Source organism: Rasamsonia emersonii (genome assembly GCF_000968595.1).
Source record: "Rasamsonia emersonii CBS 393.64 chromosome Unknown ctg1118621759999, whole genome shotgun sequence".
NCBI classification, from domain to species: domain Eukaryota; kingdom Fungi; phylum Ascomycota; class Eurotiomycetes; order Eurotiales; family Trichocomaceae; genus Rasamsonia; species Rasamsonia emersonii.
Window position 1 is genome coordinate 1 of NW_013563288.1, and position 27,026 is coordinate 27,026.

Below are 27,026 nucleotides of genomic sequence, written 5' to 3' on the forward strand. Positions count from 1 at the left end.
CCCCCCCCCCCAACTAATCCTGATCTCTCGGTGCCTGTCCTCGCTCGGTCGCTTCCGCACGTCCCAACTCCACCCTCGTCCTTCTCGTCGTCTCTTCCGCCTCCGTCTTTGTCTCCTGCGACTTTCTCGCCTTCCGCCATCCACTTTCCTTCCAATTGACCGTCTTCCTCGGTAGTGGAATCCGTCCTGCAAGATGGCGGCCGATATCAGCAGCGAGCAGATGCAGGCCAAGATCGCCGCGGCCCGGCGCGAGGCTGAGGGATTGAAGGATAAGATCAAGCGCCGGAAGGATGAACTGGCAGATACGACCTGTAAGCGCTCTTCGACATGACCGTCGGACCAGCTGTCCGTATGCTGACCCTGTTCTTTTCTCCCTGCCTGCAGTGCAGCAGGTGGCCATGAACAACACGGATCCTCTTCCCCGGATCGGGATGAGGCCGCGACGGACGTTGAAGGGCCACCTGGCCAAGATCTACGCCATGCACTGGTCGACCGACCGACGACATCTGGTTTCCGCCTCGCAAGATGGAAAGCTCATCATCTGGGATGCCTACACGACCAACAAAGTCCACGCGATTCCGCTGCGATCATCCTGGGTCATGACCTGCGCCTACGCCCCCAGCGGCAACTACGTCGCCTGCGGTGGTCTCGACAACATTTGCTCCATCTACAACCTCTCTGCCCGTGAGGGTCCCACCCGTGTTGCCCGCGAACTGTCCGGTCACTCGGGTTACCTGTCGTGCTGCCGCTTCATCAACGACCGTCGCATCATCACTTCCTCCGGTGACATGACCTGCATGCTGTGGGATATCGAGTCGGGCTCCAAAGTGACCGAGTTCGCCGACCACCTGGGCGATGTCATGTCCATCAGCATCAACCCGACTAACCAGAACGTCTTTGTCTCGGGTGCCTGCGACGCCTTCGCCAAGCTGTGGGATATCCGGACCGGAAAGGCCGTTCAGACCTTTGCCGGCCACGAGTCCGATATCAACGCCATCCAGTTCTTCCCCGATGGCAACGCCTTCGGTACGGGCTCGGATGACACGTCGTGCCGTCTGTTCGACATTCGCGCCGACCGCGAGCTCAACACCTACCAAGTACGTTTATCATTAAATTTGCTCTTCGGTCTCTCGCGGCTATTTGCTTGTTTCCCTTCGTTCTTTGATATCCACCCAGTCTCCAAGTGTGCTGACAGTAACTGACACCAGTTGAATTCGCAGAGCGACCAAGTGTTGTGCGGTATTACCTCCGTCGCATTCTCTGTCTCGGGACGACTGTTATTCGCGGGCTACGATGACTTTGAATGCAAGGTAAGCCACCTTCGCGTCATATCCCACTCGTTAAGGCGGCGCACTGATCCAATTTCTCTTAGGTCTGGGATGTCCTCCGTGGAGACAAGGTTGGCTCCCTGAGTGGGCATGAGAACCGTGTCAGCTGTCTGGGCGTCAGCAATGACGGTATCAGTCTGTGTACCGGTTCTTGGGACTCTTTGGTAAGTGATGACTTCCACCATCCCGCCTCAAGATGTGCAGCTACTAAGACTTTCTTTTTTTTTCTTCCGTGCAGCTCAAGGTTTGGGCCTGGTAAAGCCGCAATATACATATCTATGTCTATCCTTCCCTCTTGTATCGAGGGATGTAAGGTTGAACACAAAAGCAATATGTCTGTCCTTTTGTACGATATTTCCTATATTGACTTCGGATGCTTGGTCGCCCTTCCCGCCGTTTAATATCCCCCACGTCTTCAGCACCGCGAGGGTATGAGTTCCGCTGCGAAAACAGATAAAAATGTTTGGTTGCACAGTCTTGGTGGTTGAACACAATTCCTTTTTTTTTTTTGTCCCGGTCGGCCCTGCTTCGAAAACGACACGAGCACGAGAGAGACGAGAGGATACAGTGTCTTTCTGGATATCGTGATACGGTACAGTCTGGAAAGCAGGACATTTGGATCAGTGTGCCCAGCAAGTGCTGTAGAGGGGAAGCCACTGGAGCCATTTTCCTGAAGCTGTTGCCATGCTATGTGCTTGTTGTTTCCTTGGATCTGTTTTTTCTTACCCTTCTTGTTCCTTTTTTTTTGGCCATCTCCTTCCGTCTTTTTGCAGCGAAATTTCCTTTTTGTTTGTACCTCCTATACACCGTTTGCCGCATGTACCTTTTTGTGATCTTTTTCTACCTCTTTTGTGCCCTTGGGTGGTGGAAAGGGAGGATTTGTTTCCGGTCAGGCCATGATGCTATTGTCTGTATGCCCTCTGTTTGTGTTTTAATCGAGCTATTCCCGGTAGTGTGCGTTCTCTTGGAGCTTTTTCCCCCTTTTAACTTTTTTTTTCCTTTTAACTTTTTCTCCCCCTTTTGAATCCTCGCGCCAGCCCTTGATCACGTCAGTTTTGGGGTTGCACATATGGGATTGTTTCTTCTACCTGTTACTTTTGCATTCTTTGCCTGTACCTTTGGATTCCCAATGAAATTAGTCAATGACCGGGACTGGCAACGGATTCCCTCTATTCTTTTTTCTTTCAGCTTGTCTCTCGGTTTTTTATTTCTTTTCTATGATATTCTTGACATGAGACCACCAACCGGGATTTAGCGTGCAGGCCACTCGATGGACTGCAGAATTCACAATTCCTTTTGTTCTATATCCTTGTTACTATTCTCTAGATACACAGTTGAGGCGAAGTTTCTGGACGAAGCTTCTGGACACGGGAAAAGGCATCATATCTTCCCCGCACGAGATAAGAGGGGAGCGTTGTCGGGTATGTGTCTTCAAGTTCGTATTAAGCATAGATGACAGGACACGTGACGTAAGGGATGATGATGATGTGGCTTGCTGGTTTTTCTTGTTCTTAGCTGGCTTGCTCGATGTCATCTGGTTGGTTCAGTCGCGCGGCTCCCCTACTTGCTTTCCAGATTACCTACTACCTAGGTAGGTCAAAATATCGTATAAAAATCTGCGAGCAGCTCTTCCCTTCCTCACTTGGACATCGCCGCTTTAAGCGGGTGAGCTGGGTGAGTCAGGTGATCAGATCACCCAGTGAAAGGTGATTTGCTCACCTAAGCTTATTTATACTCAGCCTATCTTCACCTGTAGGCTGGCCGTTGGGAAATCCCAGGGATCCCGGGGGAGGTCTCTGGAAATCCATATGGAAATTGGAAATTCCCAGGGATTTCCCAGAGAAAAGTGGAAATTTCTTGGCATTTCCTATGGGAAAGTGGAAATTCCCTAGGAAAATGGAAATCTAAAAGGATTTCCTTTCCTTCCCAAAAATGCCAAGAATTTCCCAGGGAATTTCCAGTCCACGCGGCCAGTTTAACAAGAGATTACCTTATCTTAAGGTCCTATAAGTATAGGGGAGGAGGCCTATAGGGTCCCTTATATGCTATTTTCCTTTACTAGATCCCCTAGGTACTATTTTAACTTAAATTTGGTCAATTTTGGGTTATTTCTATTTATAATTATATATAGCCTCTTATAGGTCTACATAACTCCCATTTGCGCTGTTGGCGGCCCTATCGTCTCATGCGCGTTTCAAACTTGTTGCTGTATGTGATAGTGGCCTCAGAAAACGCTCGAATGCTTCCTGTGCAAGGCGCTTGTACTTGGTATCCCCAGTATATTGCCAGATCATGGTGGATTTGAGCCTGGCACCGGTGCTGTCGACAATCAAATATATTACCTGAGGGTTCAGGGGATCTGAAAGGTCTTCACAGACCTGCAAAAATACCTCTGTACCTGCCTATTGCTTCATTACATGCTTATACGATTTCGGTGGAGCATTATCAGGAGCAATACCAATAGGTACCATCAGCAGATGGCTAAGTTTCTGTTACGCGCTGGGTCCAACCGTAGTCGTCGATACTTAACGATGGTGGTTAGGGAAGGATCAAGGAGTCTTCCTGACTCTATGTCGTTCACGAGCACGCGACGATCTAACTGATCCGGGTCTCTTGTCCTTGAGACAACGGCCTACCTGGCGAAGGGCTCTTCCTCGAACGACTTCTCGCGATATAATGGGGTCTCGCAAAGATACACGATAGGGGTGCTTCAGGTGAACAAGAACGATAACGACTAGGTCAGAGGCAACGCCTACTAGAGCTATACCGAAGTATACCACTAGTAGTAAGAAGTCTTACTGACCCCAAAGTAAGTATCTTAGTAACTCAGGTTGAATGGATTGAATTGAGCGCGAGTAAGGAGAGACTAGATACATGAGATTGAGCTTTCTTTTATAACTTCTGTTTGGTCCTCCATCTCCTTCCTTCCGTCGGTCCCTGTTGGACCTTCTTCTCGTGGTCCATACTGGACCTCCCTTCCACGGTCCTTGTTGGACTCCTCTGCTTATCTTATCAATGGACCTTCCTAAGTCACGTGACCTTGTATGCCTAATTCTGTCAATCTTGCGGGGTAGTGTTTCATCCTGTGTTGCTGTGTTGGACAGCGCTTCGTTCTGTTGGTTCGTAACAGTTTCTACCTGTTCAATAGTATTAGGGCATAGGGGGTGGTCATGTCATATTGAATAGTAGTAACACCATTGCATCAAGAAACCAGCAAAAGGGGAGATTCATAAAATAAAAACTTTGGCCAGTATTCATAATGTTGTTCTGTATATCTTGAAAGTGCTGGTCCACAATTAGCATGGGACGACCTTCTTCACAAGTGTATAAGGTCTGTCGTTGCACATTTCAAAGGTCAATTGCAGTACAAAGTTCAGCCTTTGACAGCGTAATTGCATCCTGGAGTCTCTCTTCCACGCGTTGCTACCAATTTGTGAGAGAGAAGACGTCTATGCGGAAGAAGATGATGTTGAGATTACTCTCTAGACTACCCGCTAGTTAGATACAGGAGGTATGTGGAGGCGGTGAAGTACTGCCATGTGACAATAATCTAGGCTTTTTAGCCCTATATTTAATGACTTGGAGATGTTATTAGCCCTTAGGGGATATAGGGTATATAACCTAATAAAAAGGAGAAGAATACTTAATTGGCTATATGGCCTTTATGGGCTGTACTACTCTATATATAGCATTACTTTGGCTGGTCATGTGAGGACAACACTAGTATGGAAAAGGTAATCACCTAACATCCGCAACACATCCTGTTTGAGCTTATATGCCAACTTCGGTCGTAGCAGTCTTATACAGGCGACAATTGACTAGGCCCATTCTGACAGCGTAAGCCAGAAGTCCAACTCCTAGGTCGAATCCATCACCATCATTGTTGGATATGGGCTTTTGAGTAAGCCAGGCCAAAAGTTGCTTCCTTTTGGTTTTCTGTTTCGTGCCCTCAACATAGGCATACCATTGCCCCCAACCTTTGCAACTCAGAGCAATATGCAGGTCAGACAGTTCCCCGTTTCCATCCATGACTGGCAGACATTGGATGTACATAGGGGATTTGAAAAATAATACTCCCTGCGACTGCTGACGTCTGGACTCGATGTGATGGCTGCGTCCAATTGTGCATCAATAGCATATCTGAACGCGAATGTAGCCCCGCAGCCTCTGCTACAGGAGCCGAATATCGACTTGCGGCGGTCATTCGGCAACATACAGTCATGGGTGAAGAAGATACACAAGCGGGGAGCACTACTCCGTACGTGTAGGTAACAGCATTTCGTCTTCACCGGCTGTAGGGCCCCAAGCTGTCCGAGCTCGATTCCAGACAATGACGTTGATATTAGCAAGCGTCTACTTTGGTTATGCTTATCAGACACGCCTAGGGATGTCGTGTTTCAGACTTGCCTTTTCAGTTTCATCTATACATAGTACTCAGCGCCAACGAAGCCAATGGAGGCCTAAAGGCATATTGACAGGTATTATATGGCGCATCGCCCCGCATCTGCCATCAGTCAGATGACCCAATACTCCAAAATTTTACGCATGACAGGCAGACTAGACAGGGATATCCCAGATGTCTTCATGTTTCAACTGCGTGGTCTTGATTGATTGGTGAGAGTGACTCTTCTGGAAGGCCATGCGGAGGGACTAGGCATGTATGTCTGACTGCCGAAATGTTCAGCCGCTCGAGGGGACGTGGCTTGATTCTTGAGTTTGCAGCAGATCGATCCGATCATGCCGGATTGCCTCGTATAGACTGACCAACTAGGATCAAGAATCGTCCAACAACAGGTCAACTTAAACCTACTCCGACCCTGCTCACCGGCACCCTTCACCGCCACGTGCAGATAACACTAAGTAGCTGATGCTTGACTGATTGATTGTTTGGTTATCATGAGTCATGACCATTGTTGACTCCGTCCGCCAAGATTGCGAAGTCATGCTAGCATCCTATACAGCGCATACCTCGGTAAGTGCGTTCAGCACAGCCGGGTTCGGCAAATGGGCCACTTATAATTGTATCAATATAGGGAGGGGTTGTTATCGTCATATCGCGTGATGTCATTTTGAGCTCCTTAATCTACTACGACCCACTGACTCCGTACTGTACCGGCGTACTGTACCGGCGTACGGAGTACTGTGCTTGGAATCGAATCGAGACCAAGACTCCATCGAAGATAAGACAAGACAGCATGAGCGCGGGGTCTCTGATAGCATCAGCATGCGAACGAGCAAGGGAATATAGAATTGTGGGTGAAGCTTGCTTTCTCTACTGCTGAGTCGACAGTATGCGTGCATGCAATTGATACAGGAAGTTCATTGTACAGAGGTACTCTCACCTAGAGGGAGATCCATGACTAATTGTCCTTGGCAGGAAATGAGAATAATGGCACCAAAGACGCGAGACAACACTTCTGACATGCTCTGTCCATGGTTCTGACGGTATCCACCGGATCCTCGTGCCATGGAGCAGAACCCACCGGGAGGACAATTCATCAACAAATTAATCCATCACTTGCATGCCAGACTGTTGGCCACGATCTGTACGCCATATCCAGCACCGTCCACATGACATGCTGACGTGGTGGCCTTCCTATAATGAGTAGCCAGTCAGCCGAGCAGTCTGATATTAGTCTGAAATAGGTTAAGTGTCCACTGACCACGGAGTCGTACTTACGGAGACTCCGGACGGAGTAGTTGCCTGCCTAGTCCAGGCCGGCGTAGGGTGCAAGCCAGGCACTAAGCTTAGTGAGGCTTACACCGTAGACGATTTGGAATTGGGAATGTTGGGCTTAGCCTCTGCACCGATGGCGCTCCCAGAAAAAAAAAGTTTGACAGCAAGGTTCATAGTGTTCCTGCTGGGGACCGAGATTCGGATCAGCTCTCCGGCGAGATTGGGATGGGCAGGGAGAAAACCTTAATTATTCTGGGAGAGAAATGTTGGATAATAGAACCTTAAACGGCTAGCGCCGATTCCCAGTGCCTATTCCCATCTGGTATTCTGGTTGGGGCTCGGCCGATCATTTCCTCCGGGATCGATTGTGGTTTCGGAGTACGGAGGAAGGCCCACCGCGACAGTTGAAACACGCCTGAAACTCACGCAGGCTGCCGCTCTATTAATATCGATGCCCCAAGCGGAAGCCCCATTGCAGATAGCAGATGCTGCTGCGTGGTCTTCTCATGCAGAGGGGTGATGCTCTTTGGGATGGATCTGATCTGTAGAAAAATGGTGACGGAGAGAGTATAGTGTATGCACTAGCACAGGGCGACACTCGTATATGCACTTCCTGATCGCATGGCTGCTGGTGATTTGTTTGTTGATACGGCGTACGGAGTACTTCGATGCTCTGGATCGGAGCGGAGCCAATCTGCATGCTGCAGCTGCAGGTGACTGTGGAAGAATGTTCTGTAGGGCTTCTAGACCGTTTCACCTCCATGGGGCGATCCTGGCTGGTTGCGGCAGGGGCTGCTCTGCGCTGGCGGGGCGATCGCTCATTGTGAAACGGCCAGCCGACTGTGCTGCCGGCCATTGGCTGTCTCCGCGCTCTCAGGGGCTGCCCTCGTGGCTTGACAAAGAGGACGGCATTCGTGCTCGCCCACTTGCCGTCCGGGCCTCTCCTGCATAATCTTCCGTGGTGGAGGCGCAGTGCAATTTAGCCCGATCCCAGTAGGGTTTGATCCCGCATGTTGTCCTCAGTACTCTGTAGGAATCCGCCTGCGATCAGAAAAAAGATACAGGTGTCTTGCTGGGGGATCAATCTGGGAGACCGTGGATGCAACGTCGGCGAATCAAGCGCACAAGCAAGCTGGCCACTTTCTTAACTCGCAGCTCAAGGATCCTGCCGATCACCTCAGCGCTAAGCCTCGTTGTCGCCGGACATCACTGGCTCACGCGCGCTGTTAGCGTTGCTAGCGACTTGGCTCAGCGACGAGATCCGCCGCCCACCTCCCATTTCCTTCATCCTCGCTAACTCCCACGGCACCACTTTTTTTTTTCGTTGCCCACAATCAACCACATCAGCTGAAAGGCCTGAAACACCGTGCCAGTCTCCGTCGCACAGACCCGGGGTCCGAACTGGGGTTCTGTTCTTGTCGTCATTGACCGCCTCTGACTGGGTGCTTCATCCGTGTGACTGATTGCCCTCTTCACTCCCTATAAAATAGGTCGCGCCCGTCCCCCCATTTGACACTTTTCTCTTCTTCCACCATGTCCACCGCTGCTCAGGAGGAATTCGATCGCCTCTTCAACTACAAAGAGAAACTTCGCGGTCATCCAGAAGACCGCGACAACTCCGACGAGTCGTCTTCCCACTCTGACGCCGACGACGGCCAGAACGACCACTACGCCCACTCTGACGACGACTCGGACGACGAGGACAACACCTATCATACCAAATCTAACAAGATGGTCTCCCGAACCGCCTACACCGTCCCTTCCACCGTCTTCGAGGCCAACACCGGCCCCAAGGGTGTCATTGCCGACGCGCAGTCCTTCGAACGGGCCCGGAAGCGCTCGTTCCGTCGCACCCTGCTCAGCGTCGCGGGTCTGGACTCGTACTCAAAGACGTCCAAGGCCGACTCGCGGCCGCACAAGGACAGCGCTGACAATGACGTTGATGAGGAGGAATTCATGCGTCGGTGGCGCGAGACGCGGCTCCAGGAGCTGCAGCAGCGCCAGAACCGCCCCAACCCGAGCAAGAGGGTGTATGGAAGGGTCGATAGGGTTGATGGGACAGGGTACCTGAACGCGATTGAGCGGGCCCCATCAGATACGGTGGTGGTCGTTTGCATCTATGATCCCGAGGTTCGTGCTGACATTGTCGGTTGCAAGAGCTATTGACGCTAACTGTCTATGCAGTCAGCCCTCAGCGCCCAGGTCGAGGACTCCCTGATTGAGATTGCGCAGAAGCAGAATACGACGCGGTTCGTCAAGCTGCACCATGAGATCGCCGAGATGGACCACATCGATGCGCCGGCTCTGCTGGCGTACAAGGGCGGCGAGGTCTTTGCCACGATTGTGGACATCCCCAGACAGCTGCCTCGGGGGAGCGAGATCGACGCGACCAGCATTGAGGATCTGTTGCAGCGGTATGTGTAGTTCTGTCTGCAAGTGACTTGATATCTGACTTTGTTCTAGTCACGGCGTCTTCTGATGGCGTCTGGTGTCGTCTGGCATCTTCTGAACGCATTTCTCTTTTCCTACCATTCTCTAATTGTGTTGCATACACCGGTTTTGATCAACAACGCAACATCATCATTAAATAGACCACGGATGATATCAGTCTGCAGAGCGCTGGCGCTGGCGCAATTGGATACCGATTTTCCTTTGATTTGTTTGGTTTGGTTGGGTTCGGTTTGGTTAGACAAGGGTCTTACTTACTCTACGACTTGCGTGCGTTTGTATTGGAAACGAAAGGGGAAAAAGGAGCCTGAAACAAAAAGCACCGATTGGATAGAATCTGATCGATTGGTTTGGACTGGTTGTTTATGCCGAGGGACTACTATCTCCGTCTCATTTCATTGATTACTGACTGACTGACTGATTGATTGATTACATGTCTGCTATGCTCTGTTTGATTTGCTTTGTTATGCTGTCTTCGTTGTTTGAGATATCCCCACACTGTACTTGTTTCGAGTTGTTTTATGTGTCGTTTGTGTCTTGTTGACTTACCTGTCATGTCTTTTTTTTTCCTTCATTTATTTTTTACATTTTATCCCTTTAATAATTACCTCACTTCGATGACTGACCCAGCCAAGCCAGGCAAGGCCAAGACAAACAAACCATCTTCATCTTTCCTTTCCTGCAACTGGCTTGCAGGTGACAAGAAAGAAGCACGAGCTGGTTGGCTAAGGCTAAGGCAATGGCTATGGCTCTGGAGTCCAGACTCGATCATATCATTTTAATTATTTCTTTTGTTTTCGGGAGGCTCATCTGTACAATACAATGCTACAATACAATAATTTTTTTTATCACATGAACCAAGACAAGACCAGACAAGAAGATGATAATCTTGCTCTCTGCATATTCAGTACAGTACATAAATGTAGAATACATACATACATACAGACAGACATACCATAATTCTTTACAAATTACATACGATTCTTTCCTTCTGTTCTTTTTGTTCAACCTATTAACTAACGAGCTCGTAACGACTGTACTAATTACTAGAGTGAGTATTCAAAAACGAAAACAAAAAAAATAGCTGGACAAAACAGATATCTGATAGATCTCTTTAATTAAAGAAGAAAATCAGGCAGGGAGACAGAGAGAGCGAAAAATTTTTGTTCGTTTTTCCTTTTTCTCTTCCTTTTTTTTTTGCCTTTTTTTATAAAAAAAAATTCGGTAGATAGACATTCTCCTCCTCACTATTATCTCCCCTTCATATATGTCGATATAGATGTAGATGTATATATATATCAAACTTGTGCTTGTACTTCTTTCAGATATCACTTACTTACTGTAGTACTGTAGTCTTATCACTATCATCATAGCCACAACTACAACCATGAATGATGATAATAATACAGCACGTGACTGACTAGTCATCTATGACTGTGATTGTACATACCTGATTATCAATCTTTTTTTAATCTTTATCTATTGACCTAATTAACTAGGTAGGTAGGTAGCTTAGGTAGCCAGCCAGGTATAGACGCATAAATGGATGTATAAATGGTGGTATTCATGTCTTCTCTTCTTTTTAATTTTTTTTTCATTTCATTTCGTCCATTTCTTTCATTTCTTTCATTTAGTGCTTGCATGCTTGCTTCTTTCCTTTCCTTTCCTCCTTTTCATACATTAACAAGACGAGGCAAGACAAGGCAAAAGTAAGTAAGATGAGAGGCACCAAAAAAAAAGGAAACTAGAAAAAAGAAGAGGGGCATAAATTGGGTGATCCAAATGGAGTGTGTTTTGTGTGTTTTCCTCTTTTTTATTAATAATTTTTTTGGTCTTAACTTCCCCCCAAAATGTCTGTTCATACGACACCCTTCTCCTGCACAAAGTCCCAGAGCATCTTGATGAGATTGTCCGGGAGAGTGTACAGGTCGACATGGAATTCTCCCTCTATATATATGCATAGACCAGTTAGCTTGATTGCCCTAGTTTGACTGTCTGCTTTACTAGGTAAGGTGTGCACTTACGTTCGACATCATTCTTGGTATACGAGTCTGGTGCTTTGTTGTCGTGCACCATCTGCACCACCTGCAGCAGATCATCCTCACCCAGCTTCTGAAGGCCGTCTGCCAGCTTGTCCATGTCCACCTGCCAGGGTTAGCATTGACCTAGCACTGACGCTTGCAAAATAGCCAACTTACATTCTTCTCTACTCGCTTTTTCTTCTTGACGCTCTCTTCCCCTGTTGCAGTGCGTTTCGTCTTGACGCCGTTCTCATCTCCTGGCACCGGACCCGATTCTCGAAGGGCGGCTAACAAGGCGGGTTTGGGGTTTTTGAAGTTCTAATTACCAGTATGAGTAAAGCTGTAAAGCTCTTTCCCCCGCTGTTTTCTCAGCCAGGACATCACTTACAATGACATGTCTCGACTCGTACCGAGTCTGCTGAAAGTTCAGGTCGTGCGTGATGTTGTGTTCCTTGTCCGGAGCGAGGAGGCTGATCGTCATGTCGAACTCACCCCATCCCTCCTCTTCGATCCGGAAGGGAGGGTTCTTGAAAGCTGTGACAGCAAAATCCCAACGTCAGTCCATGCGCGGGACTTGAATAATGAAAGAAGAAGGACATACACTGAATGGCGCGGTCGCCAAAACTCGGATGTAGCTTGTACGTGACCTTGTCAAACAGGTTGGCCGGCACTTGCTCTCCATGCTCGTTCAGCAGGTAGATCTCGATCGACCATCGTCGAAGCGGAAAGCCTTCTACACCAGAGTCCTTGCCCTCGCTGCAGAATTCATTTGATTAGCATGGGCTCAATTGACTTGAAAGAATCTGCCAGGAACATATGCGCACAACTCGCGGACCAGCGCAGTAGAGGAGTGCAAGAGAGGGGAGAAGGACAGGGAAAGGGCAGGCCATCGTCGACAAGTTGACAAAGACATACAGGATGTGCTGCTCCGTAATCAACTTGATTGTTCTCTTAACCTGTATTCACGAGCAGACATGGGTCAGCATCTCATAATATAACAAGCACCAGTCGCGCGAGCGACACGAAGCCGCTCCTCACGACACTTAACAGAGACCACTCACGTCAGGCATTTTGGCAGATAGGGATAGGTGGAGACGACTTCTTCCCCGCACAGCAGCAGTAGTAGTAAAACTTTCTTGCTTTTCTGTTGGTGCGTCTCCCCTGCCCTCACAGTAACCGCGTCCTCAACTCAAAGAGGAGCAGAACGCAAAAGCTTCTGCAGGGGCTTTGCCAACAGGGTCGCGTCTGTTCTGACTCAGAGGGCAAAATATGTGAGTGAGTGAGTGGTAATTAAAACAGAGGTTAGGTGAAGTAAGGTAGAAGTGAAGTGGAGGGCTGCGATTTCATGAAATCAATGCGCGGAGTTGAGGTGCTACTGGGACGCCAGTAGGTCCCAAGTCCGACGGAGTACTTACTGGCTGGGGCTGGGAGCAGTGGTGGGGTCGGCACAACTTCACGTTCCAAACCAAGCTCTGCGCGCCTGATCGGCGGGACCCCAGCGACAATTCTGTACGGCCTGTACCTAGAAAGGATCCATCCTCAGCCCTATGACCTGCATTTCGATAGTGTGTGCCTGCATAAATCTGGTTTTTGCAGGACAAGTCCTCGTTGATCTGGCGGATAGCAGCTCAGCAGCATATATCGAATATGCACAGCAATTATCAAGCAGTAAAAAGCAACTACATGATTTATGTACGAAGAATCTAGCTACGTATCGACAAGTCCTCAAATTCAGACTCATGATATGTGCATTTCGTGCATGTATTCGAATAATATCTTGGGAGATCGTGACGCTCTAGGAAAATAAATCTACCACAACCGCCAAATGTCCATCCATCATCCAGCGCAAAGCACACCTGTCGACTCCACGAGAAATCATTACCAGGCGCCGCCTTGCCATCAGGTCTCATCACATCACAGGATCCACGTCGTGTCGAGAACAACGTCCAACATATCTGCCGTCTCGCGTGCCGTAGCAGGGTGTTGTATTAACGAAGGGGGTGTGTGTGTATGGAAAAGAGGAGGGAAACGGAGCGGGCTAGAACAAGGGGAAGGGGATTAGGTCTGCGCGAAGGGCCAGATGGCGCCGGCAGCGCGAAACACTTTGGTGTTGAGAGCCTGCGCCATTCTCATATATTTGTCGTTGCAAGTCGTTTATGAGGAGGCCTGGGAGGCCTGGGCGAAAAGCTTCTCGTTTTCTTGCTGAGCCTTGAGGAATGCATCCTTGAATGCGTTGGCATCTACAGGAAGAAATAATTAGCACAGCCCAAGAAAAAAAATTCTGATGTAGACTTACTCTCGCTGTTGGCGAAACGAATAGCCAGAGTCTGGGCCTCAGGCTCACCCTCGCTAACATCCGCGGCCGCGTTCCACACCCAGCTGCGGTCACTGCCAACGTTTGGCTGGAGCTTCATATCAGGCACAACTGGGAGGAGTCAGCTTTCGCATTTCCCTTGTAAAGGGGAGCAAGTGACATACTGTAGTGGTTGGCGCAGACCTTGAGGGTCTTGTCCCGGCGCATCACCAGACGGGTCTTGTGGTTCTCCTTGTGCTTCAGCAGTCTCACGTCACCAGTACCACGCTCCTTCCACTCGCGGGTCTCGCGGTCAAATCGGAACAGCTTCGCGCGCATCTTGAAAACTTGCTCCTCGAGTTCCTCGTTGGTCTTGGTCTCGACCTTCTCGGTCAGGTGGATGACAGGCTCGAAGTGGACGTCGGGAGACTCAGGGGCCTCATCCTGAAGAACCGAGTTAGACCATCGCCCCATCATGCAACAGAATGCAACAAACTCACCTCTTCCTCGCCCTTCTGGGCCTTGGAAGATCCAGACGGCTCCTCCTCCTCAGGCTCCTCTTCCTTCTTCTCCTTCTTGGGGCCGCCACCGAACATAGAGAAGACACTGTCGGAGGTAGCCTTGGCCGCATCGGCAGCGGCGTCAGTGGCCTTCTCCGTCGCCGTCGCGGCCTTGGTCTCTTCAGCCGCCGTCTCCGCAGGCTTCTCAGCACCAGAGGTGGTGGTTGCCTCTGTGCTCTCCGCAGCAGTGGTAGAGGTGGGGTCGGTCTTGGTCTCAGGCACGTCAGACATGGTGGTGAACTGTGTTTGGTGGTTACGGAGATGCGAAGGAGGGAAATAAAATCAACCAGATAAAATGTTCTGTCTGTCCGAAAGAGACAAGAAGAAGACAAGAATCACGAAGGAAGGTTTGTCAGAGTCGGTGTTGATTTTTTTGTGAAAAGGAGGAGTGTTTTGCTTTCCCGCAGGCCCGCCCTAAGAAAAAAGGTGGGGGGAGTTTTGGTTCGGTTTGGTTTGTTGGCAACTCCACTCACGCGTGCCTGGTAGTAGCCTCTCGACGCTAACTGCCGGGCCTCGCCTCGACCCATGCGCCCTGTTCTTACTATTACGGCCTACAGTAGATGTCACTGAATACTGCTGGAAATTTTCTGTTTCCCTCATCGCCAGGGAAAAGGCTACTTGTTGGCAAGTGATTCCGCAGCCACACCCCACGAGATACCAGATCTAGGACACATGACCGAAGAAGAGTCTTCAACTTAGTTAATACTGCGATACTAATATACGAAATTACTACTTGAATTTCGACAAGAAAGTACATTCGCCTCAGTAGTACTAGTTCGTTGCCCTTGAAATCCCCCATCAAAATGCAAAAGAGGGGAATGAAACCTGCTCTCCGGTCATAATAGAACAACATCGTTCTGTCGTCGTCAAGAACATGGTCAGTTCCGTGTTTCCCAATAATCCCTACGCAATCCGCCTATAGTTATTAGTAGCTACCTAGTACCCGCCTGGTCCTCCGTGAAACCCCAAGATCAAAACACAAACCCTATTTCCGCCCTTGCAAGCAACCCGAAGATCATTCCTGAAAGATATACCCGTAACCATACCCATCATCCCCGTCATCTGTGCCGTCGAGCCTTGTGCCGGTGGTGGTCCGGCTTGCAACCTTGCTGACTCTGTTTCGGCCTCGTCAACTGCTGCGCCGTCTTCTGCGCCTGAGCTAAGTACTTGGATTTCTTCAGCCGATGGAACCGGTCCTTGAAACTTTCGACACTTTGCGCCGAAATCGAGCTCAACGCGTCGCTCACAAACTCACGTGCGCCCTGGTGGAAGACGCTGGTATGCTCCCGTAATACGCCGGAAGCGGCCGTGAACTGCTGTCGTGCGACGCGCTTGATGAACTCGGACAGTTCGGTCGATCTGGAGAGCACAACATCTCTCGTCCCACGCGTACGCTTTAAGGAATCGCGGCTGAAGGACCCCGCTTCGCGTCGCAATGCATGCGACTTGCGGACAACGTCCCCCATCCAGATCTGCAGGTCCGTCGAGAGACGACCGTATATCTCGGACAGTCCAGTCTGAGCAGTGTTGAAGTCCTTCAGAATCTGGGACGAGACCGCCTGAGCGGCCTTCTTCCAATTCTCGATCTTCAACCAAGGCGTGCCAAAGTCGACTTCGAGGGTCTGTTCCACCGCCGGTTTGGTGTTCACAGTGATGGTCACGTTCAACAGGCCGTATGCATCCTCCCGGTTCAACCTCATCGTGTAGACGCCATCAAACAGTTTGGAAAGCTCATAAGGAAGTGCTTTCTCACCGCGAGAAACACTGACATTGAATTTCGGCTGTTTCTTTGTCGACGGCGGCTTGATGATCACATGGCAGTCCCCAACGACCTGGATCTGGAACACGTCTGCCTTGGCCGGCGGTTCCGCAAGAATGTGAGAAAGGTCCATCAATTCGTCTGCAGTGGATCGCGCATCGGTTTTATGGCTTAGCGGCCGGATCTCGCTCACAGGCGAAGTCTTCAAGGGGAACGACGTGTGTCTGAGCAACTCCGTGGAGGGAACAACCGCCGTAGGGGTCGTAGAGGTGAGACCCGATAGAGTTGAGCGTGCAAAAATCTGGACGAAGAGCGCGGCTAGAGCTTTGACAGCGGTGTAGCCGAGAGTAATGGCAACGGCAAACACGATCGCAAGCGTGACAAGACGGAGGATGGGCGTCAATTCGTGAGCACGCTCTGTGTAAGCAGAGAAGATGGCAGATTTTGGATACTTTTCACTGTCAAAGAATGGTTTGGTCTCGGGCGGTGCTAATGGCTCTCGCTGAGCGGTCACGCTGGACGGGGTCTTTTGATATGCCCCAGACAGAGAGGCGAGGTGTCTGTTGAGCTGTGCGGGGGCGATGCTTTCAAAGGTCTTCAGATCGATGGGATATCTTCTCAAGACCACAGTCTCCCCGGTCAGAGGACGGCGGGATTCCAAGCATATATGTAGGCTCTGATAGTCCAGGGGTATCAAGTCCGTAGCGGCCTTCTTCCAGAGAGGCTCCTCAGATATGACCATGACAGGGATACCATGTCTCTCCATAAAGGTATGAGCCAGCGACCGGGTCCGCACGGCCAGATCCGAATCCTTATCCGAAACGAAAAAGATAGCTATGTCCGGCAGATTCCACTCCGTGGGGGACGTAATGTGATATTGGGACCCAGTCCAAGTGGATGTGCATGATGGCCGGTTCTTAAACTTGAGGCTGACGGCACTGGGTCTGAATGCTTGCGGCTCCGAGGTGGCTTCGACACACTCATCCACGATCAGCTGGACGTGAATTGGGAGCAGCTCCGCATAATTCGGAGTGGCCCCAGCTCCGAAGGAGGTCGGAACGACATGGTAGCGAGAGGACTCGGTAGAGCTGGTCCCGAGGCTGTCGGTCGAACTGGAGACCAGGACGTCGCCGATCTTGTCCAGGACGATGTTTCGGAACTCCGGATTCCCTACATAGAGGACATGGAAAGGCTTGTCCAGGTCCAGACTCTGCTTCGTCATCGTCTGTTGCACCGTAATCGCCAGGTGGCTATGATCGAACCTCAGAGGAAGGCGACTCTTCAAATCCGACGCCTCGTCCTCGTCCAGGATATGGATGGTGTGTTTCAGTTCCACCCGCTCGACCTCAGGCCACTTGTCCGGTTCGAGGAATTCGATAGACTCTGCGGAATGGTGCAAGGCCGCTTTCATGGTGAGGTTGCTGTCGCCTACGGCGGCCTCATCACGCGCGAGAAGGGGCTGAGGCAGCTCCTGGGAATCCGAGACGTTACTTTGTTCATCCTCCTCATCCTCCGTATTGTCCTCGCCATAGCTGTTGCTCTCGCGGTCATCGAGGCTGGCTACATCGTCAGGGCCGTTCTGGTCAATCAGGGAGGCTATATCGGTCTGCTCAGATCGAGTGCCGTCCTCTGAGTGCATGTCGGAGGTGCTCAACGTGGCCCAGCTCTCGCTCAAAGAGCTCGACGGACGTTCCAGCTGGGGACTGCTGGCTGCCATCTCTGCAGGTCGAGACTGTGACAACCACTCCTCTACAGATTGGCTGAGCGGAGGAAAGGTTGGATATCGGAGGCGGGGAGGGATGGCAGGATTAGATGGACCTCTGTAGTTTTCTGGCTCTGGAGCGTCAGCCATGATGTCTTCTTGGGAGAGATGGCAGTGTCATGGGAAATGGGTTGGAGGTTCAGAAGCAACGATGATCTAGCTGTCGGTCACGTTGCAAGCAAGGTCAAGAGGATGTGGACGACAAGCATATATGGAGAGCTAGAAGGGAGAGAGAAGGAGAGGTTAAGAATATGCCATGTCATTCCAGGGAGCAGAAGAAAATCGTGGACTGTACTTGGTCGTGTCCTCTCTGCCTAACAGGCACCACGAGCGACGGAGGGGTCGATGATGGCCGGTGCCCAATGACTTATGACTAGACGGCGGGGGTCCGTTCCTGGACCCAGTTGACGGGGGTCGGATGGTGGTCCGGACAAGTGAAGGGCCTCGGGTGGGATCAAGCGAGCTGGTTATATTGGGAGTTGCTTAATCTCAGGTGATGGACGAAGCAAAAGTCCGGAATTCAGCAGGCAGGACAGGCCCCGAGTTGGATCGGGCTGATGCAAGTGATGGATGACGATGTCAACATGATACGAGCTGGATAGCTGGGCGGAACTGGGCGGGGCACATGACAGGGACAGCAGGCAGCCAACGTAGTCCGTCCACGAGCATCTATTTATTCCAGAGACCGAGACCGGCTGAGCGCCCTCGCTCTGATGAGACATGGGACCGTTTTATCAGCTGGTTCATAGCTCTCTAATTTACAGTCTAATCTGCTGCAATTTACAAGACAGATTCTCAATATGGGCAGAGACGTATCTGTCCTCTGGGCCAGCGATAACAGCGTCAATCTCCCGCTGTCCCAACGGGGTTAGCTCCGAACCTCCTTGTGTGGTTGTCACACCTGGTAGTCCAGCAGTCGTCACCTGAGGATGCTGCCATGACTACTGTCAGCTGCTCTGCTGCATACAGTACCTTGCAGAGGCTCTCCTGACCTGAGAATGCTAATCATTATTAAGAAACTATCACCTGATAAACTGCCTGAGCTGATGGAACGATATCAACGGCCGAGTGGGTACGTAATCGCTGGATCGGGCTAGCTCCAACGGATGACGTATGTTGCAGCTCCGAGTTCCACTCCGCCAAGACTGATAGCAGAACGAGTGTACGAGTATATCAATCCTTCTCTATGGTTACTATTTTCTCTGAGTTCTTATTTATTTTTCGTTCATTTATTGCTTTTGAATTATTGTTTTCACTTGTTTATTTTCTACAATTATTGAGCAAAAAAAAGTTCCTTGGTCTGATCGCAACTAAAATATTTATCTTGATGACATGTATGTATGTACTGTGTATGTGTGTACATGGAGACTGCTATTCAAATTTCCAAAATAAGTCAACTCCTCTGTACATGCGCATGCTTGCATTGGACACGACATCCCCAACTACGCAAACCCAAACCACTCCATGTCCTGCTGACCATGGATAGGAACCGTATGGCCAACTCCCGTAGCGTAGATCCCCTGCAGGTTCGGGCCCCAGATCGTGGTCTGATAGTTGGCCTCGGGCGTGTTCTGCTCAACCTGCTGGGGGTTGTTGTAGTCGTAGCCAAAGACGCCGGCCCACTGCTTGCACTCCTCGTAGTAGTTCTGCGGGTAGAGCGTCGTGTCGGCGCTGCCGTGGTAGATCTGCATCCGGGGTCGGGGCCCGTTGTAGCCCGGGTACATGTTTTCGGCCACCTGGGCCCATACCTGCGGCGTGTTGACGACCTGGCCCAAGGCGCAGCTGCTGTTCCATGCGTCGACCTGGTTCGTGGACGAAACGAAGCATCCTGCCGCAACGCCCGAGTAGACGGTGGCTGCAGCGAAGAGCTCGGGGTAGGTGGCTGCCATGACGTTCTGTAGCAGTTTTTAAAGACATCGAGTTAGAGAGAATCAGTGACTTGGCTAGCTGGGCTATAGTAGTTACGCACCGTCATCATCGCTCCAGAGCTGCTCCCTGTCACAAAGACCTTGCTCGTGTCCGCGTTATATTGCTGGATCGTCCAGGTGACCATATTGGCAATCGAGTTGCTGTCTCCACCGCCGTTGTGGGTGAGGGCTGCCTGCGAGCTGACATCCCAGCAGGTGCCGCTGTATGGGCTGCTCGGGTAGATGACGATGAAGCCATACTGCTCTGCCAACTGTGCGTACGGGGTGCCAGAATAGTATGCCTGCGCGGAACCAGTGCCTGTAACCATCATGGAGATATACATTAGTTATACAGACAATTGGAAGGAAGGCTCTTTTGGGAAACACTGCTTACAGTAATGAATGGCCACGACTATCCCCGGTTTCGCAGCCAGATTGTTTGGCACATAAATGTACATGCCCACATTGGTCGGATTGGACCCGAAATTGGTGACCTGCTGAAGCGAGCCACGAGGCACCTGGGCAAGACAGGAACCGACCAAAAGGATATAGAGATAGATAGCAGAAAGAATTGAAAAGCGTGCCATGATGAATTTTTTTGTTCTCTCTCTCCCTTTCTCTTAGAAGGAAGGGCAAATAATTGTCAGAGATGCTTCCTACCTGGGAAGTGCAGAGAATTGCCGTGATTTAGAATGGAAGAGATCGCCGGTTGCACTGCATCCTTATATGTAGGGAACTCGGGAGAGAAAGAGCTTTGTTTTTTTTTTCCCCTACCAAAGACATATTTGACAGTCCCCACTGGAAAAGCAGAAATGTAACCTAGCTAGCTCTTCCGGACGAGCGGATGAAGACGTATATGTACGGCTGTTGTAATTAATCTTTAAAAAAATATGCGGGATATCTCCACAGCTGTACTGTACAAGCTATATCCATGTCCACGGAGGCTTCCCCGGATTCGCGTTACACCCGGTTCCCCGCTTAACGTACCTCACTGCCTAGCTAGGTCGTTGACCTAAAGGTTAGTCAGATGTCCCCCTTGAAAAAAAAAGCCCATCACTCCACTCCAGGTAGACGTACCTAGTATACCTAGGTAGTTTACAGCGACTGGCTAAATTATGTGGCCAGGTACTTATGTAGGTAGCCAATTAACGTTTAGTAGGGTAGATCGTCAATTGGCTAAAATGCCGTTTTCATTTTTGGTATGTATTATCGCGGAGAATCGGGGATATTGTTGATAGTGCTTGGCTTTGCTGCGGGGAAAGGTTATAGGCATTGCATGAGGGGAAAAAAAGCATATGTCTAAATGATTTTAGGCTAATTGATAAAGTAGAATTAAAGTTCCGGAAAACAGATTTATTGATAGCCACAGATATTAGCCAAGTAAACTAAGCATGTATATGACTAGATTACTCCAATCCCACAATGAGTAAATCTGCTTCTAGACCCTTCAGGCCATTCTTCACGAGATTGCCCCCTGACACAGTCCAGCCAGTACCCCACAAAACTTGGGTGACTGAGCTGGCCGGCGTGGGCAAAGAGATCGTGACCTGAGAATCGGAATCGATGTACTCCAGATACAAAATGCTGACGAGCATCTGCTTTCCGACCTGCCACCCGGCAGCGTCGATTCGATCTGCACCTGCCGTCTTCAACGCGGTGGTGGGGGCTCCTAGAAGAAAGCTTGTCACGTTCGGCGCAGCAAGGACCTTGCTCAGCGAGCTGGTCACGTCCTCGAGATCCGGCTCCGTCGGGTAGCTCCACATGACGATCCCCTTCGCGTTGTGGTTGATGCTGAGCAGGTTCATCGTCACTTCCTCGTCCGGCGTTGGATTCCGCGCCCAGAACTCTCCACCCCCAAAGGCCTGCGGGACGCCCCAGAGGGTCTTGGGCGGGCCTCCAATCCAGTCCTGGTACTGGGTGAACAGATCGAGACGCGTCGAGATGTCTTCAAAGTCGCCCTTGCAGTCGTCGCAGCCACAGCATCCGTACGTGGTGTTGCATACCGTGTGATATTGGACAGACCAGGTTGTATTGACGGCGATGGGGTAGACATCCGACAGCACGATGTCCGCACCGGAGGAGTAATCGGCATAGTAGAAGTTGTAGCAGTTCAGACAGAGCGACACCGGATGCCATGGATCCAACGACTTGATCAAGTCGTACGCCAGTCTGGTGGCATTGAGCGGATCGCCATGCCCATCCGGCTCGTCGCCCGTGTACCACAGCAGCAGGCTCTTCCGGGCCTTGATCATGTTCACTTGCTCCTCGACAGACGTCAGGTTGAGATACGTGTAGCGCATATCGTACATAACCCACAACCCAATCTCGTCGCATATATCGAGAAATTGGTTGAACTGGGTGAAGTTGAACGCCTGGTTAGGCAGGTTGCCGTCGGGTACTACATGCACGATATTATAACCCTGATCCTTAAACTTCTGTATATTCTCCAACGAATTGTTTAAATAACCATCCCAGATGACGTAGAAGGAGTATGGCAACAACGGTGTCCACGAAGCGGATGAATTTGCGGCCGTAGAGTCTTGGACCAGCAAGCCCCCGTAGAGACTGTCCAGCTTGGTGACGCTGCCGCCGTCCGTCCGCGAAGGGAGGCGGTAGAGCTGTGTTTGGGCAACGTAGGATTGGTTGCCGTCCTGAGAGGCGCCTGTGATGGAGATGTTATACGGCTCAAACTGCGGACGCAGACCTGCAAGAGAGAAGGTAAACTCGTTCGCCGTAGAGTTCACGCTCACGTTGGCTCCCGACACGAGCGCGAGTCCCGTGTCCGCGTCGGCGATATCGATGAACAGCGTGTCAAAGGGCTTGTAGCCATTGTTGCCCTGGTCGTAGGTGCTGTTGTAGTATGGCTGCCCATGGAAGAACGACAGGCCAGCGTCCACGATGAACGAGCCCCATTGGTCATCTGCCGTGTAGAGATTCATGCGCGGACGGATGCGCAGGTCCAGGAGAGGCTCAGAGGACGGGGCTGGCTCGTCCAGCCAGCCTCCCGGCGGGAACGACGCATTCCTATATATAGGAGAGGCATTCGGTCAGTCTTGAGTTTGTTTTGACTGAGCAATGCGGACGTACGTTGGTAGATAGGCCTTTCCGCACCACGTCTCCACTCCGGGAGGGTTGTTGAACGCTGCGGCCGGCTGCGACAAGATGCTAAACAGCACCGTTAGGACGATCATGGCGAGAAAAAGAATTACGGAGAATTTCACATCCGGACGTCAGTACATGCTTCTGGGAGGAAGCATGATGGTGATAAAATAGAGAGCTGTCCGCCAAGCTCGATCCTACCGTCGCAAGCGTGGCCATTGACCTACCATTGCAGGGCCTCTCTTGGGTTGCACTCGAGCACAAGACCGTTCTAGCTCCCAGGCAGTGGACCGAAATAAGCTATCGTTTTCGAGTTAGGAAGACGGCGATCAGCACCAAACAAGGCAGGTGGTTCGACGATAACGGCGCGGTCCGAGATTAGATAGTCGCTTGGAGGCTTTCCCCGCAAGGAGCTTATCTACAGAGTACGGAATGCTTCGTCTCTTAACTCTACCAAGCAGCCGTGCATTAAATGGATGGACTATAATACCATCAAGGTTTTCAATTGCACACTGGTTGCTCTCTTCAGTTGCAGTGCTATGACCAAGTCCCATTAGGCGGCCCGAAGTACCCCTCTGGAGGCATATCCTTCCATGGCACTCCCTGGGCGTCAGCTGTATTGAGATAGACGGTATTCCCCCACCAGTTTGGAAAGACGGCGCCAGGATAGCTAACGCAAAAGAAGATAATGATACCGCTGAGCGCCAGGCCCGTGTCCAGGGCGGCCGCCAGAACATAGTTGTACTTGGACCACCACGCGAAAAACTTCTTCCTGAGCCAGTGGTTGAAGATGAAGTTGACGATGGCCCAGCTCGAGTAATTGATCCCGGTCGCTGAATGAATGGTCACAGATTAGCGCACTTCTGAGAGCTCCAGGCATAGCAAAGAGAGCTTTGTAGACGACGGGAGAATGGGCTTTTGTTCTTACCTGGAGGTACGTTCCAAGTTCCAACAAAGATCAGGGGCCAGTTAATTTTCTTCCAGAATGTGTTCTTTGTGTATTTGTATAGCAACCATGTGATGACGGGCATGATGGCGCCGATCCAGAAGAAATGGTTCAAGGACGAGTAGATCTTTCCCACCGAATACAAACGGCCGGGTCCGACCAGACCCCAGATTACGCTGCTGCTGTATACAGTCCGCCCGTTCGGGCAGCTGAACCCATCCGACTGATCTGGATCACAGATATCGCTGACATTGCCCAGCATCCAGATGGTCACTCCTGCCTGGGTCAAGGCTCCCAGGATCGTAGCAAAGCCCTGCGCGAAGAAGAGCGTCCGCGGTGGGACCTTGAGGTAATGCCCCAGTTTCATGTCCATAGCAAAATAGATCCCCTGGCCCACCACGTCCTGCGATAGAATCTTGAAGACCATATTGGCTAGAGGTTTCCCAGGGAACATGTAACCCCCGATGAACTCGCTGAGAACGTTGATTTGGTTAGCGTTCACGTTGGTGATGCCCTCGATGATTCCACAGGGGATCATGTACACGGCAGGGATGATCAGGGCCAAGAATACGCCGTACACGGGCAGCTTTGTTTCGTACACTTCCACCATCGCAATTGCCATAGCGGTGATGATGACGATGATCGCCATGTACCAGTACCACGGGGTACGCTTGTATGCTCTCATCAGACGCGCATGGATATCCGGTTTGGACCGACCTTGGAGGGCTGCCCAGATCTCTTTGGAATGCCAAACACACACGTGGGTGAGAACGGCAGTAATGGAGGCGAATGACAGCCCGTACACGAAAGCAAATGTTGCAGGAAGATATGGAGGTGAATAGGCCTTGTAGGCTTCGATGTCCAATGTATTATCGGGGCCCACCACCCTGGACGTGTTATAGACTGCCCCAAATCGGTCGTAGACGTCAGCGGTCATGAGAGGGAGGTAGGCCGTGTACCACGTATTCGTGTAATAGATCGCAGGCGTCACAATCCAGAAAAAGATGACAAAGCCTACGAAGACGTTGATCGCGGCCCAAGAAGGAGACAGAAGAGGATTGGTATTGAACGCGATCTGACTCCAATCGAAGGTGATGGGACTGAGCCCCAGCCCAGTTTGCATGCCGAATAGATGGTTCACAACCCGATTGTTCGGTGCGATCCAGCAGACCCAGGTGAAATAGCTGAGTGCGGTGAAGATCAGGCCGGGAAACCAGTACCAGACGAATGCACCCGCCATGACATAGAAGAAAAATCGCAAACGGGAAATCTTCCATCCATTGGCAACAGCATTCGCGCGGGAATGTAAGGATTCGAGCAGCGCACAGTTTGACAGCACTCCAGGCCAGATGATACTGGCTGGCTCGACAATCCATGGGGCCGATAGCCCAGCGACACCAAAGCCAAGAAGCTGCGCGCAAAGCACGACCATGACATAGAACCCGGCCTTGAGGCCAAAGTTGTAGAACTTGGAGGAAGCAGCTTGGATGATGTTCGTCGAGTCGGCACTGTAATAGCCGAACGATACGTTGCTCATGATCACGATCACTGCATGTTCCTTAATGTTGAAGGACCGATCTGGGTTGATGCACCAACGACCAAGAGGTCCCAGATTGACGGTCCACAGAGGGAGTGTCTTTGCTAGAAGTACACCACAAGGGTACGCCAGCAATTCTGCGACCAGGGCTACAATATGCACGGAGGGATATCGGAGGGAAAAGAATTGATTGATCCCAGAGCCGACCAACGTAAAAATGGTACCCAGAAGCCACATACGGAGCGTGTTGACGGGCATGCCAGGGTCATCAACCTCACGGACCACCGCTCGAACTGTCAAATTTATACCAATTAGCGGAGATTTCTCTTTGAAGGAAGCATGGAGGCATGCCTTCTGGAAATGGAGATCGATCTGATTCATAGGAGTACTCATTTTCCTCCTTCAAGACGGTCGCCAGGTCGATCTCCAGCTCGTCCGTCCGCCCGTGCTCAACTTCTGCATCACCCGCCACTGCCGCAGTCTTGGGTTCTGGTTCCTCCTGTTCTTTGGACATTTTGTATGATGGACGAAAGGCGGGTCCAATTCCAGAACAATTCTCTGTATCCTTGCGGGATAGGCAGAGTGTAAGGATGGCAAGAACGACGCCGAGCAACAGATGGGCTCATAAAAAGAAAGGATTGCGATGACAATCCTCGATCGAGCATGTTTTGTCTTGCTTATCTCGCCAAGGTGACACTGGCCCAAACCGGAAGGAGGAAAACCATCGCCGTATCCACCTATGATATTGACGGTGAATTAGTTAGGATTTAGTATTATTCATTTCGCAGGCTGCGGTTCTTATCTTGGTTCGTTCTAGCTCAGGCAGTTTTGATTAGCTGGGACTAATAAAGGACGGAACAGAGAAGGAAATGTGCGGGGTCGAATCCAGATTGCCTGTCTATCTGGATGTCCTGCATCGCAGTCAATTCGAAAGTATCTTACCTTTACCTGGGTAGGTATCTTCCTACCCTTCAGACAACGAGTGTGTCGACAGATGTACTGTGCAGATAAGAGTTCATTCGTCATCAGTCGATTAGCTACTACCTAATTCACGTGTACCTTTCAGGTAGAAAACGATTATTCTTCGTGACTTACAGCGACTAATCCGATATTGTTAGAACCCCGTCGGGTGGAGGGAGATATGGGGCAGTCCGTACGACCCGATACAAAAGCCGTTCGAAACATCTGATAACTGCGACACTAACTGCCAAACAAACTTCCAATTAGCATGGCCACAGATAATGGAAAACATCGATAAGATACGATAATAAAATACTAATAACAGAAACGCATAAAATCACCTTCTCTCGTATCTGGAGAGACAAAACAAATAGGATGAAGTCCACCCGAGTAAATATATCTAACTGGTACCAGTTTTGAAACTAAAAATTGCCATTACAAGCGCAAAAGATGTGGAAATCAATATCCGTAACAGGAATAATAGATTATTCCGTACTCTATAGACAGTCATACTGCTATTTGCGTCGTCAGGATTGGTGTGTTTGGAAAGCGCGTGTTCACAGCATGAAAAATATGTACATCTCATGGGGGATAAACTGATCACGGTGATAGAAACGGGGGAATAGTAGATAACATAAAGGCGGGGTTATAATAAAAAAGGAGGGAAGCAGTCTTTTTGGCAATAAGGCATTAGTCAATGAGAGAAGATAATTCCGGTCCTGTCGCAAC

General features: G+C 50.4%; 8 protein-coding genes across 8 annotated transcripts; 2 read left to right on the top strand and 6 right to left on the bottom strand.

Annotated features, from left to right (window-relative positions):
* Window positions 1-193: 193 nt before the first annotated feature.
* Window positions 194-1,729, top strand: T310_1668 (G protein complex beta subunit SfaD; the record flags this gene model as incomplete). The annotated part of the gene is made up of 4 exons (XM_013475439.1): window positions 194-311; window positions 385-1,097; window positions 1,209-1,310; window positions 1,373-1,729. 4 exons carry the CDS (start codon window positions 194-196, stop codon window positions 1,727-1,729), a joined length of 1,290 nt encoding a protein of 429 aa, XP_013330893.1.
* Window positions 1,730-8,538: 6,809 nt separating this feature from the next.
* Window positions 8,539-9,484, top strand: T310_1669 (phosducin; the record flags this gene model as incomplete). The annotated part of the gene is made up of 3 exons (XM_013475440.1): window positions 8,539-9,135; window positions 9,190-9,419; window positions 9,469-9,484. The coding sequence occupies 3 exons, from the start codon at window positions 8,539-8,541 to the stop codon at window positions 9,482-9,484; spliced, it is 843 nt and encodes a 280-aa protein (XP_013330894.1).
* Window positions 9,485-10,231: 747 nt separating this feature from the next.
* On the bottom strand, window positions 10,232-12,544 carry T310_1670 (Transcription initiation factor subunit (TAF30); the record flags this gene model as incomplete). Its single annotated transcript, XM_013475441.1, has 11 exons — window positions 10,232-10,263; window positions 10,389-10,492; window positions 10,794-10,832; window positions 10,904-10,932; window positions 11,318-11,400; window positions 11,478-11,598; window positions 11,652-11,792; window positions 11,863-12,008; window positions 12,076-12,230; window positions 12,390-12,430; window positions 12,536-12,544. 11 exons carry the CDS (start codon window positions 12,542-12,544, stop codon window positions 10,232-10,234), a joined length of 900 nt encoding a protein of 299 aa, XP_013330895.1.
* Window positions 12,545-13,628: 1,084 nt separating this feature from the next.
* On the bottom strand, window positions 13,629-14,558 carry T310_1671 (Ran-specific GTPase-activating protein 1; the record flags this gene model as incomplete). Its single annotated transcript, XM_013475442.1, has 4 exons — window positions 13,629-13,714; window positions 13,771-13,899; window positions 13,953-14,211; window positions 14,268-14,558. The coding sequence occupies 4 exons, from the start codon at window positions 14,556-14,558 to the stop codon at window positions 13,629-13,631; spliced, it is 765 nt and encodes a 254-aa protein (XP_013330896.1).
* Window positions 14,559-14,871: 313 nt separating this feature from the next.
* Window positions 14,872-17,938, bottom strand: T310_1672 (uncharacterized protein; the record flags this gene model as incomplete). The annotated part of the gene is made up of 3 exons (XM_013475443.1): window positions 14,872-15,243; window positions 15,312-15,523; window positions 15,583-17,938. The coding sequence occupies 3 exons, from the start codon at window positions 17,936-17,938 to the stop codon at window positions 14,872-14,874; spliced, it is 2,940 nt and encodes a 979-aa protein (XP_013330897.1).
* Window positions 17,939-19,290: 1,352 nt separating this feature from the next.
* Window positions 19,291-20,342, bottom strand: T310_1673 (Acetylxylan esterase; the record flags this gene model as incomplete). Its single annotated transcript, XM_013475444.1, has 3 exons — window positions 19,291-19,743; window positions 19,818-20,074; window positions 20,150-20,342. 3 exons carry the CDS (start codon window positions 20,340-20,342, stop codon window positions 19,291-19,293), a joined length of 903 nt encoding a protein of 300 aa, XP_013330898.1.
* Window positions 20,343-21,161: 819 nt separating this feature from the next.
* T310_1674 (uncharacterized protein) lies at window positions 21,162-22,946 on the bottom strand (the record flags this gene model as incomplete). The annotated part of the gene is made up of 2 exons (XM_013475445.1): window positions 21,162-22,778; window positions 22,842-22,946. 2 exons carry the CDS (start codon window positions 22,944-22,946, stop codon window positions 21,162-21,164), a joined length of 1,722 nt encoding a protein of 573 aa, XP_013330899.1.
* A 445-nt stretch (window positions 22,947-23,391) lies between these two features.
* T310_1675 (oligopeptide transporter) lies at window positions 23,392-25,851 on the bottom strand (the record flags this gene model as incomplete). The annotated part of the gene is made up of 3 exons (XM_013475446.1): window positions 23,392-23,687; window positions 23,783-25,630; window positions 25,689-25,851. The coding sequence occupies 3 exons, from the start codon at window positions 25,849-25,851 to the stop codon at window positions 23,392-23,394; spliced, it is 2,307 nt and encodes a 768-aa protein (XP_013330900.1).
* Window positions 25,852-27,026: the final 1,175 nt, after the last annotated feature.